We start from the raw sequence: 12,020 nt of genomic DNA, 5'->3' as shown, positions 1-12,020 counted from the left end.
TATATTGAAAAAATAACAGTACTTTGGTGCTTGACACGTAGAAAATGTTAAATTAATTTCAGTTGTTTTGCCAAAAGCCTACAGGTTTTACATTTCCAAATCCCCAACTCAAGTTTGTTTTCAAAGAAATACAAATAGAGAGTAGAGTTCAACAAAAAAAAATCCAAAATTCAAATAAATATGTGTTTCTAAAAAAATTAAAGCCAGGATTGTAATGAATTAATCTTCTTAATCGGTCGTCTGCCTGATTTACAACATTAACAAAAGGCAGTTCACAATTAAGCGCAAAAAAATGGCTTAATGACATTTGTGAAAAATTAGTGTGACGACAACAACAAAGATACAATGTATGTACACATTTGCAAATTTTGTGATGCCAGGTCATTTCATGTGTTTCACTATGTAAGAATCTTCGAAGAAAACCCCTTAAACAAATTAAAAAAAAAATTATTTTGGATTTGTAAAATTTCCTTCGAAGCAATGTTTGACGCTAGGTGACATTGAGGTTCTCTGCAAAAATTTGACGTTTAGCTGTAGCCTATGTCGATATCAGTTGTCTGAGAATAAACTAAGAAAATTTCATTGAATTCCGTTCAATAGTTTTTAGCCCATTTACTAACTGTTGTCGTTTTTTGTATATATATATATATATATATAATTGGCGCGTACACCCTTTTTGTGTGTTTGGCCGAAGCTCCTCCTCTTATTTGTGGGGTGCATCTTGTTGTTCCACAAATGGAGGAACCTACAGTTTCAAGCCGATTCCGAACGGCAGATATTTTTATGAGGAGCCTTTTCATGACAGAAATACACTCGGAGGTTTTCCATTGCCTGCCTTAGTTCACTTTATTTATTCATTTTTGAATTCTTCATAAAAATAAATTCATATTTGATTGATAAAACAACTCAAGTGCACACTTTTTACACCTGCCAAGCATGCAATTTTTAGATTCAAAGCAATAATTCTTCTAAGGTCACAAACAATAACCGCCTGAGTAAATTTAAGAAAGACTTATTTTATCGCATTGTGCTAACAAAACTTTATACTATATTTACGTGAAATCTGCCAAAAAAGTTATTTAAAAATTTGTTAATAAAAGCATATCGGCATATATAAAGCGCTTTTGAAAAAACGTCATAACCCAAAAAAATAAAACTTGAAATAAGTGGGCAGAACTATCACCAGAAATATTCACCAGCTGTGTAAAAAAATTTGGTAGATTCATAACTCGGGCACGCAACAAGAAGAAAAAGAAAAATAAATGGCGATATTTATTAAAAGCATCTCATTAGATGAAAATTTAGCTTTAATTTAACTTAACAAATGAAAAGAACACAGTGAATTTGCTTTCGTTTATTAAAGAAGCTAACATTGAGTTTTAGCTTTCTCTTACACACCAGTGAACTCACATTAAAAACTTTGAAGCCATTTTTCTCAAATTTTGAGTTTTTTTGAGTTATGGCGTTCTTCCAGAAAAACGAGCGATATGTAAACTGAAGGAATTTAAAACAGTTTTTATTTATTTTTGTTTCTTTATTTTTTTGTTTTGTTTATTTGTATACATTTTTTTAATTTTTTTTTTTTTTTTTTGCTTTTTTCTTCTTTTTTTTTAATGTTATTTTTTTAATTTATTTTTTATTTTGTTTTTAATTTTTTTTTTTTTTTTAATTTTTCGAAAATGTTAATTTCTACTTATGCGGTTATTACTTGCGACCCCAGAATTATTGATCAGTCACTGCTGTAGCTTTAAAATCCTTAAGGTTCCCCGATAGTTGTATCTACGTTGCCGGAAAGAGCCGTATTTATGTCCGGCCACGGACTGTCACTTCAGCGGTATTGTTGTTACAACAAAAACAGCAACACCCATTTTGTATGTTAGAATAGAACTTAATGTAAAAACTGTTGAAGTCAAATACATTATTTTATCGAAAGCCCACAAAAAACGCTATCCATTTGCAGAATGTAATTCGTTTTCATTTAGTAATAAAATTGAAAAGTTTATTTTGTGTAAAACTGCAATCAAAGTGTTTGAGAAATGCTCAAAATCAGTTTTTCTGTTTTACAATAATTTCCAGTAAAGTCAATGATTTCAATTCTCTAATCTATTGTGTTATTGCATCCCATTATATACATACATATATACACTTGTGCTCACATGATTAAGTCTCTTCATTTCTTTACAATTTTCGCAATATTTTTCATGGAAAACTGTCTTCGTTAACTTTTTGGAAAAATATTATATAAAACGTAACAATTAAATAAAAAAACTAAAATGTTATGTAAAATATAAAATTATATAAAGTGTATTATAATAATTTTTTATGAATTTTTTTTCCATGAATCTAAGTTCCCAAATTTTTAAAAATTTAACAAATTTAAAAGAATTATCAAAATTTTTAACTTTTTAATCGGGATATTTTTAAAAAACTGCTGGGTATGTAGTGTTATAGGCCATTCAATTTTAGTGATTAAAAAATGTTAATTTAATTTTAATTAAAAGTTTTTGTTTTTTTTTTTGCGTACGATGCTAAGAATTTTCATCCACAAGCACAAGCGGCCACATGGTTGGTGCGTGACTACCATTCGGAGTACGTAGGTTCCAATCTCCCTGAAACACCGGTGTGAGGAAAAAGCTATTTCTAGCGTTCGCCTCTCGGCAGACAATGGCAGGCTTCCGAGTGTATTTCTGCCATGAAAAAGCTGCTTAAATCCGTTCGGATTCGGCTTAAAATTCTAGGTCCCTTCATTTGTGAAACAAGATCAAGACGCACACCACAAAATGGAGGGGAAGCTTGGCCAAACACTCAACAGAAGTGAACGCGCCAATTATTTATTTATTTTTAAATCACATTCGGAAGTCTTGTACACAAAAACTTTAATGGCTATAAAACTGTTTACTCAGAAGTTTTTAAAAATTCGGTTTAAAAAATCGAAAATTTTAATGGAAATTTGTTAGATTTTTGTTAATTTGGTAAACAGCTAGGATCTTTGATAAGGTTTTTGTGAACGAAATAAACTATATTTTCATAAAAATTTAACAAAAATCTTTAGCATAAGAAATATTGTGAATATTGTAGAAGGATGAAGTGACTTAATTATGTGAGCACAAGAGTACATCCTATTCACTTAGTCATTTAAGTTTCAATATTTGCAATAATTTTTTGATTCGGTATGTATGGATACTTTTAAATAAGTTTCATGTGAAGTTTGCTATATTACAAAATGTATGCACTCAACAAATAAGTATTATAAAATTATTCAATAAGAAAATATTTTAATAATATTGTATTAGATTTAACAGCTTAAACTGCTAATGTGCTGCGATCAGGATTCGAGATAAGTAGTGGTTTTGATGCAATATTTTGATCTGCATCTACAAACAAATTGAAAAAAAAAAAAAACTTATGAATATCGAATATAACTACATATGGAAGATACAAACATACATATAAAAAGACCTCATTTAGTTCATAATTTTTTCGAATTTTGCAAACTCATTTGCAACTATTTTCGCCACATAGCATTTTACGAATAGTAATAAATTAATTTTCATTTGGCCTGCCCAAAGCAATGACAAAATGTTCAAAACATAAATACCAGCTTAAGTTAATGTTATGTACAACAATGGTTAATTTTAATTTCGTATTAGTGGTGGTATTCACACATTGTTGTAAGTATTGTAGTTGCTTGCAAGCCTTCATAAAACCATGCGTAAATACATACATACACATGCATACATTTACCACTTGATTACACAAAGCAAGCCCATGAAACGCTTGTAACACTACATACTTAAGAACTTAAGAATAAATTAAAATAACAAAAACAAAAAAGGAGAAAAATGTGTGTTGTGATATTTAAAACTTTTATTGCAAACATGCTGACAACAGTAAGCGTTTATACTTGTAACTTTCGAATAAATAGAATCTATATTAGGGCGACACCAGTAAGTGCGCGAGGGTGTAGGTATAGTGAACTTATATAATAATCTAAGGGGACTTTTTGGAATATTTGGACAATGTAATGCTCGGAGAGATCAAAGTGATCGATGATCAAAAGGAAGCAGAAAAAAAAAGAAATATGTAAGCAAGTGAAGAAAAGTAATTTGACAAACTAAAATTATAAAACCCTAGTATAACGTATTGTATTGTATTTAGCGACTACAAAAACAACTTATATGAAAGAAAAAATATAAATTGTAAACAAATTACCACAATTACCTATAATTACAATTTGAATTGCAATTACTACATATAATGATAAAATCAATAAAATCAATGAAAAAAAGGTATCGTTTCATATTTGTGAAAAGTAGGCGAAGTGGGGTTGTGCATGACTGCCGTTCCCGTGTTCGAAATGCACTAAGGACATGAAACGCGAAATGATAAAAAAAATTGTTCAATAGTCATCGCTTTTAGGTAAGCAATGGCAAAACCTCCGAGTGTATTTCTGCTTTGAAAAAGCTTCTCAGGCAAACTGTAGGTCCTTGCATTTCTGAAACAATATCTAGACGCATACTAAATATCTTACAATGGATGTATACACAAGGTGGGGCAAAATTAATCACCTTATAGGAAGATTTATAAAACAAATGTATCTTTGTTTTTATTTACCGCAAAATTAATAACCGTAGAAGTTTTAAAAAAAATTTAAAATTTTTTTTTATGAATTAGTTTTTTATTTGGCGGAAAATTCATAAAAAATTATTAAAACTAAGTGAGAAATAAATAAATTATAAGCCTTCTCAATCCTAAAATTTAGTATAGTATATTTCATGCCATAAAAACACTTCTCATAAAAAATCGTGTGCGATTTGTAGGTGGCATAAAATTGTATGCCCCTACATCAAGACACTCACCACGAATTGGAGGAAGAGTTCGCTCAAATATCTTAAAAAGGATGTACATATGTATATATACAAGTGTGCGCAACATTAATCACCCTATAGGAAGATTTATAATTTTTGCAAATTAATTTATAATTTTGACCGTAGAGCACAAAAAATGTAAGCCTACGAAGTAATTCATCTATCCCAACACCCACAACTTACAGTTATTATATGTGCCACAATTCGCGAAATTTGGCGAAATTCTTAGTGTATTGAGTTTTAATCTTCAGAGTTATGAATTAGTCTTTGCACAAAAGTAGAACATTTTGCACCAATTAAGTTGAATTTCACCACATTTATTGAATTTCAAACCTCGTACTTTTATATTGTGTACGGAGTTCCGAACGAAATTCTTCCTGGCTCTTTTTTTAAGGATCTAGAAGAGGACTTCAAACGATTAATACACAACCCAGGGCTTCATATTGCAGACTGTATGAACCAAAACTTGAACTTCGAACCAAAATTATTCCCAAGCTCAGTCTGCGACACTTGCACTATTAAGTCGAAATTTCAATTTAAATTTAGGTGAAACTGTTTCACCTTTGATGTGGAAATTGTTATAAATCGAGTTAACATATCCGAAGCGGCGGTCATAAATTTCTTGTTGCTGTGAGGTGTAATGACATAATATTAAGGGCATGTAGGTGATTCTAACGGGTGGGCCATATAGCGTTTGCTTTTGAACCACCTATTTTTTTGAGAATGGTAACACAAATGACATCGTCCCCTTAGTATAACAATAGCCTATGTGCTCATAGGCTATTATTTTTTTATTGAATTTTTGGATTCTCCATCGTCGATTTTATATGTGGTCAAAATTTTCTCAAATTCTAGTTCCACAAAGTGGGTCAAAACGTCAGTCAAAAAATAATAAATATTTACAGACATAACGAAATTTGAGTGAGAGCTACTTTCGACAAAAAGTTTGAAATTCATTTTCTCAAAATATCAAAAAATGTATAGGCTATTTTAATACTAAGGGGACGACATGTCAAATGTGTTCATAATTTACTTAAAGGTTTGACATTTACGAAATAGGACGCTGTACGCTTGAACAAAATTGGGAAATATTGAAAACCTATTTCCAAAGTGGTGAGTCTTCTTCTTCTTTTCTGATTTTCACATCGGTGGCTAAGTCAATAAGCAAAATTGTCGGATTTGGGGCTCAGAAAATCCACACGTTACTGTAGAGAAGCAAATGCATCCACACCGAGTCACTGTAATTGGGTTGATCGAATGGCCTACTGTAAAGCCAGTCGTGGCAGTCATTTGAACGATATTATTTTTCATTCATAAATGACAATGTTCAATCTTCAAAATAAAAAAAAAAGATTGAAAAAATATTGATTCGTTTTTTTTTATAGCCGATTAAAAAAGCAAATTTTACATGGCCCACCCTATAGTAAGCGACTTGAGGACATTGTTTTTCATTTCTACTGTAGTAAGCTCTGGGTCTACACGTACATATATTCACGACCCAGCCGAAATTATATCTGGGTTCAACGAACTAAACGGTTGGTTCACTGAGACAAAAGCCCTTGGTCGGGAAGCGCCTGAGTCATTTACGTACAATCCGCATTCTTCTTATTCTTGATTGGCACGATAACCGCTTTCGAGATGTTGGGTGAGTTTAACAAGGACCGGAGCGTTGGTATCCATTCGGCCGACATGATCCAGTCAACGAATTCGCTAGATCTTTATTCGCTGCGCTATGTCTATGTCGTCGTAAAGCTCATTATGATACTCGACATCGCTAACGTGCAGAGGTCCAAAACTCTTCTCCAGTATCTTTCTCTCAAACACTCCCAAGGGATGCCTCGTCGCATATTGTCATCGTCTAAGCTACTGCACATTAGACGAGCATGATGAGAGCCTTATAAAGTGTTGTTGTTGGAGCAGCATAAGCATTCCCAATATACGTACGGGTAATGCTGCTGGGGTGACAGTCCTTGGCTGAATATTAATCCGCATCGTTCCGGTAACGTAGAAGCGCCTGTCGTGGGAACGCTTTTAAAGTGTTAGTTTTGTTCATCGAAAATGACTTTACTACTCAATTGCCTACTTAGTCCAAAGTAGCACTTGTTGAGAGATTCTCCGTTGGATTTATTATCGGTGTTAGTGCTGGTTCCCAGATAGACGAAGTCTCTTACAAACTCGAAATCATAACTGCAAACAGTGACATGGATGCCGATAAGCGAGTGGGCCGATCAGCGTTACACCATCACAATTTCGTAATATTACAGCAGGCCCACGTGTCCAGTTAAACTCCAACATATTTCGGGTAAGCCTCCCTACCACATAACTATAACCAACTCTTCACATGCCCACCTAATTTAAACCTACACCTCTAACAGCCCTTCCCATTTGGTCAGCTACACCGAAACTGATCCGTCCACCGTTAAATGATTCCCACCATAGTCGGACCTCTGTTACCGGAACGTTTATATCCGTCCAAGGACTGTCACTCTATCAACATTGGCCAAACATTTACAAGGAATGTTTATGCTGTTAAAACAACTGATGTTTTCGCCGTTCTAAGCAAGGTTTTAAAGCTGCTGTGATATTTTTTTATGTTCTTCTTCCTCTTCTTACCATCACAGTCCTTGTGAGCCCTTGCTTCATTCACAGCCTTGCGCCATCTGTCTCTATCTAAGGCTACCTCCTTCCACCGCCACACGCTTAGCTTTTCAAAGTATGCTTTCACGTCTTTCTCATTGGCTCATATTTTGATACCCAGATAGGTAATTTCTTGTACACTCTCGAATGCATAGTCCCCGATCAACAGGTCATCATGCCTTAAAACGGGGCTCGATCAAACCCTAAACTTCATTTTCTCTGTGTTAATTCTTAGCCCAGTGTTTCGTATAATTTTGATGCATTTCGCCATAATAACTTCGCCATCTGCATATGCACAAAGTTGGAACGGCTTGTTTTATATAGTCCCATTTGGATTTATTAAAGGTTCAAATTTTGGTTTATTATATTGAATTTTGTTTTATTTTGCGATAGAGCCAAATTTTCTCATTTATTACGTCACTGCATAGACTTGTATTCCCTAATATTGCATACTGAATTCGATTCTTAAATGTTTTATTAGCGCCAAATACAATTTCGTATTCAAAATTTATCTAAGTATATTACGTATGTGTAAAAAAAACTGATTTTATGAACGTATCCGTATCAATGCGTCCACTTATATGTTCGCCACAACATAAACACTAAATGTTAAATGTTGGGCACACATTAAATATAAAAAATTATAATTAAAAATACATTAAATATAAAAAATATTTACTAAAAAGTTTAGCAAGGCTACTTGGAAATGTTGAACAGCAATACTTTGTGAACAAATTGAAAAGTGACTTTGTTCATAAATTTTGCAATATTCACGCAATCGCTAGAAAATAAAATAATACACCACCAATCAAAAAAATATACATATGTATTGTATACATATATGTATACCTATTTTCTCGAAACATATATCCGCGAAGGTTAAATTGGAAAGCCACTTTTCAATTTTATCACAAGAGTATTTATAACTATTAAATAAAAACAAAAGAAATAGTTCTGAGATAAATTAAGGATAAAGCTTAGTCTGACACGTATTATCCCCTCATAAGGATGAATAATTGAAGCATATTGCGATAATTGGTATTCCTGCAGCACGCGCATACTCCCCCCAATTTTCTGCGTTTGATTGCCCACAGTTTTTATTCACATTATTATCTGTGGTTCTGGCACACTGGCGGCTATATTTTTATGTGGCAGCACCTGGCCACCGTTTATATATATTTCGTCCTTCACAATTACATCTTCTCCGAGAACTGTAATTCCTTCTAAACGCACCCAGCGGCCAACCACAGAACGCCAACCAACTATACAAGAATCCAGCCACGAATGCGACTTAACCATAGCACCTTTGAGAATCGTTGAACGTTTGATGCAAACGCCGTCTTCAATGACCACTTCCGGACCGATGGTAACATTTGGACCTATGCGACAACCTTCGCCAATCTTCGCTGAAGGATCTACTAGCACATTGCCGACTACACCAGGGCCGGTGTAAAGTTTCGAAGATTGCTTCTGCCGCAACGATGTTAGATAAAGACACATGCCTAGAAAAAATTTAAAAAAAATGATAAGCTCATGTATGTAACGGTTTTTTAATAATACTAAACAATTGCCCTTCTCCTGCCAAACCGACACAAAAGCCGCAAGCCGCACGAATTTTGTTTTGGCGCTGGGCCAAGAAACATAGTAAAAATCCGGGCATGAGGATCGAAATGGTTCATTAAAGTAGAGTTTTGTATTTACTTGAATAATTTAATACACAAGAACAAATATCAACCTTAATTTCCGCCGGAAGAAAAAGGATGGAAATCGATCGATCGACGCAGCTACATCACAATAAGTATTGAATAAATTAAATTTTTTTTTTTTTTAAATCTACTTAAACTTATATTTGTGCTTGCTGATAAGTCCAGCTATTGTGGTTGTAGTGTTAAACACTGATCACAAATCGAAAAAAAACTTGCAGTCATAATCAGCAAATGTATAGAAAATCAGTTATCTCTATGTCTAATGAGCATAAAATGAGGCAAAAAGTGTACAAATACATATACGTATATTTATATACTCACCTGTTAGAAAATCTTTTGGTTGTCCTATGTCCATCCAGAAACCGGGCAATTCCATAGCAAACAACTGACCTTCATTGGCCATCAAAGGAAACACTTCCTTCTCAATTGACGTGGGTTTCACTTCTATGCGTTCCAGGACGGATGGATTAAATATATATATACCGGCGTTTATTTTATTGCTGACAAATTCTTGTGGTTTTTCTATAAAATTTTCAATGCGACCCTGTTCGTCGTACAGCACTACACCGTATTTGGAGGGCTCTTCGACTTTCGTGACAACAATTGTGCCCTCTTTCTCATGGTTTTTGTGAAACTGCTCTAATTGCTTGAATGGGAAATCACAAATTACATCTGAATTAAGTACATAAAAGGGTTCATTGCTGGAACAAAGTATATCTTTGGCCAATGCCAACGGGCCGGCTGTGCCAAGAGGCTCGGTTTCATGTGAAAATATTAAATTTACGCCCAATTTTTCCGCTTCCAGCTTAAGATCTTGTTCCATTTGCTCTGCCCGGTACGATACTGCAAGTATTACCTGCAAGTAAATAGAAAAATATATAAATATAGTATATCAGAATTCAACTATATACATACTAGTATTCCATGAACAAACCTGGGAGCATCCGGCACTCACTAATGCTTCCAATTGATGCAATAAAATTGGTTTATTGGCGAACTCAACAAGAGGTTTCGGTGTACTCAGTGTCAAAGGGCGTAACCGTGTGCCATAGCCCCCAACAAGTATCAGAGCGCGAGTACCTTTTGTGATCGTTGTATTTGTGCCGCACATCTTCTTTTAAATATTTATATTAAAACAAATCTGAATGGTTTCGCTGAGGCACTGCTTTAGATTTCACCTTTGCGTTTTATGACACGTCAGTTCTGATTTTGTTTTACCTATTTTCTAAGAGTGCAACAGTACTGCTATGACGCTGGCAACGAATATTACCTTTCGCTGCTTTATGGATAAGTACTTTGTGCTTTTAAATTATCTTAGCTGTTATCATTTCACCACGAATTGATAAGAAAATTAGTTCTTTCCTATTTTAAGCAACTCTTCACTGTTCAATGTACTGTTTTGTTTTGTTTGTTCCTCGTTTTCGTAGGCAGTGGCATACCATCAGGCGACGTCAGCGAAAAATGCAATTATTTTGTGACAACTATTTTAGTTATATTTTTTAAATGATAAAGTTTGGTAACCATTCCCCAGGCAGTTATAATCCCAAGATTTTAAATTTGATTTTACCACCTTCAATCTACCACTGAGTTGTTTTTGTTATTTAATTTATAAATTGTTTTAATAAAAGCAGAGAACGTTGATTTATAAGATCAATGTTCTCTGATAGAAATAAGTCTGTTCCGTTACCATAGATGACTAGATGAAAAACTCTCATTTTATGCGAGAGTGCGCCAAGGAACTTGTTTGAGTAATTGACAGCACTGCCAATCTCTGGTCTGATAAACGAATCACCGTAGAAATAAATTTCTAAAAAAAACTGACGAAAGCAGTTGTTTAACTTTAATGCTGCAATATAGGTGTTTGGAATTTGTATTGAAATAAGAGAGAAAAATAAAAATATAATATAAAATATTTCAAGGCTGATGTTTTAAACTCATAAATAATATTGCAATAGTGTTTTTCGGCATGAAAAGAGTAAAAGTAAAGAATGAGTGGGTTCTAGGGTGCATCGGAAAATATCCCAATTCAGGAGAAGGGGATAATTAATTGAGATATGAAAAAAATGTTTTAAATGTTGTAATGAAAAATATTTTGAACATTTTTACTGCGCGCTAAGTAGTAAGCTAAACTGCTAATCCTTGGGGACATAAACAGCTGATACACGAAATGGAGGTCTTTCGAAAAGTAATAAGGAAGAAGGAAAATACGAAAGTTCGTATAATGTAGGCATTTTAAGATAATGTTGTAATATTGTTGTTTTTTTTTGTTGTTGCTTTTTCTATATGGCCTTTTTCGCTTATTACGTCGTAATGGGTGAGCCAAAATCAATATTTTATACATGCATACGTTGCTAAAGGAACACCGATGCTCGACTAATGTGGACCATTTTTTGAAGCTGTCTATTATGCGGGAAAAAGTTCTGGGCGAAATTAGTGTAGATAACACTACTAAAATACATTTAAAGAGAATGTTCTGAAATCCATTCATTGCTCGTTGGATTAACCATGTCGATCATTGTCACGTCTAAACGACTTTAAATTCTTTTGAGTATTGAATCCGAGTCTTGCTAAAATTGAAAGAACATAATTTTGTAACTAAATTAAATTATACCTTAAGACAACAATGTGCCCGCATGAGAAAACGGGGCAAAGTAAAAACAGAAATTTGACAAATATTAAGACACATTTAGTAGAAGGTGTAAATGTGCCTTAAAACTGTGTTGATAAGAAATGAAAATTTAGCTGTCAAACTCTCAAAGTGACAGCAAGATTGATAATATAAATAAGCCGTGTAAATAGAAGGTGGTTA

General features: G+C 33.6%; 1 protein-coding gene across 1 annotated transcript; it reads right to left on the bottom strand.

Moving 5' to 3' along the window:
• Window positions 1-7,857: 7,857 nt before the first annotated feature.
• LOC128862449 (mannose-1-phosphate guanyltransferase beta) lies at window positions 7,858-10,882 on the bottom strand. The gene is made up of 3 exons (XM_054101088.1): window positions 10,146-10,882; window positions 9,533-10,067; window positions 7,858-9,007 (listed from the first exon to the last, which is right to left on the bottom strand). Exons 1-3 carry the CDS (start codon window positions 10,320-10,322, stop codon window positions 8,607-8,609), a joined length of 1,113 nt encoding a protein of 370 aa, XP_053957063.1. The 5' UTR covers window positions 10,323-10,882; the 3' UTR covers window positions 7,858-8,606.
• Between the last annotated feature and the right edge of the window lie 1,138 nt (window positions 10,883-12,020).

This window comes from Anastrepha ludens, chromosome 2, assembly GCF_028408465.1.
Source record: "Anastrepha ludens isolate Willacy chromosome 2, idAnaLude1.1, whole genome shotgun sequence".
Classification (NCBI taxonomy): Eukaryota; Metazoa; Arthropoda; class Insecta; order Diptera; family Tephritidae; genus Anastrepha; species Anastrepha ludens.
This window is presented reverse-complemented; position numbering and strand designations above follow the sequence as displayed.

Excerpts from the sequence above, each read along its gene's own strand:
- LOC128862449 (XM_054101088.1), bottom strand. The coding sequence starts at position 10,322 with ATGTGCGGCACAAATACAACGATCACAAAAGGTACTCGCGCTCTGATA. Across the intron at positions 10,068-10,145 it reads TGAGTGCCGGATGCTCCCAG|GTAATACTTGCAGTATCGTA; the intron begins GTTTGTTCATGG and ends ATTTACTTGCAG. Across the intron at positions 9,008-9,532 it reads ACCAAAAGATTTTCTAACAG|GCATGTGTCTTTATCTAACA; the intron begins GTGAGTATATAA and ends AATTTTTTCTAG.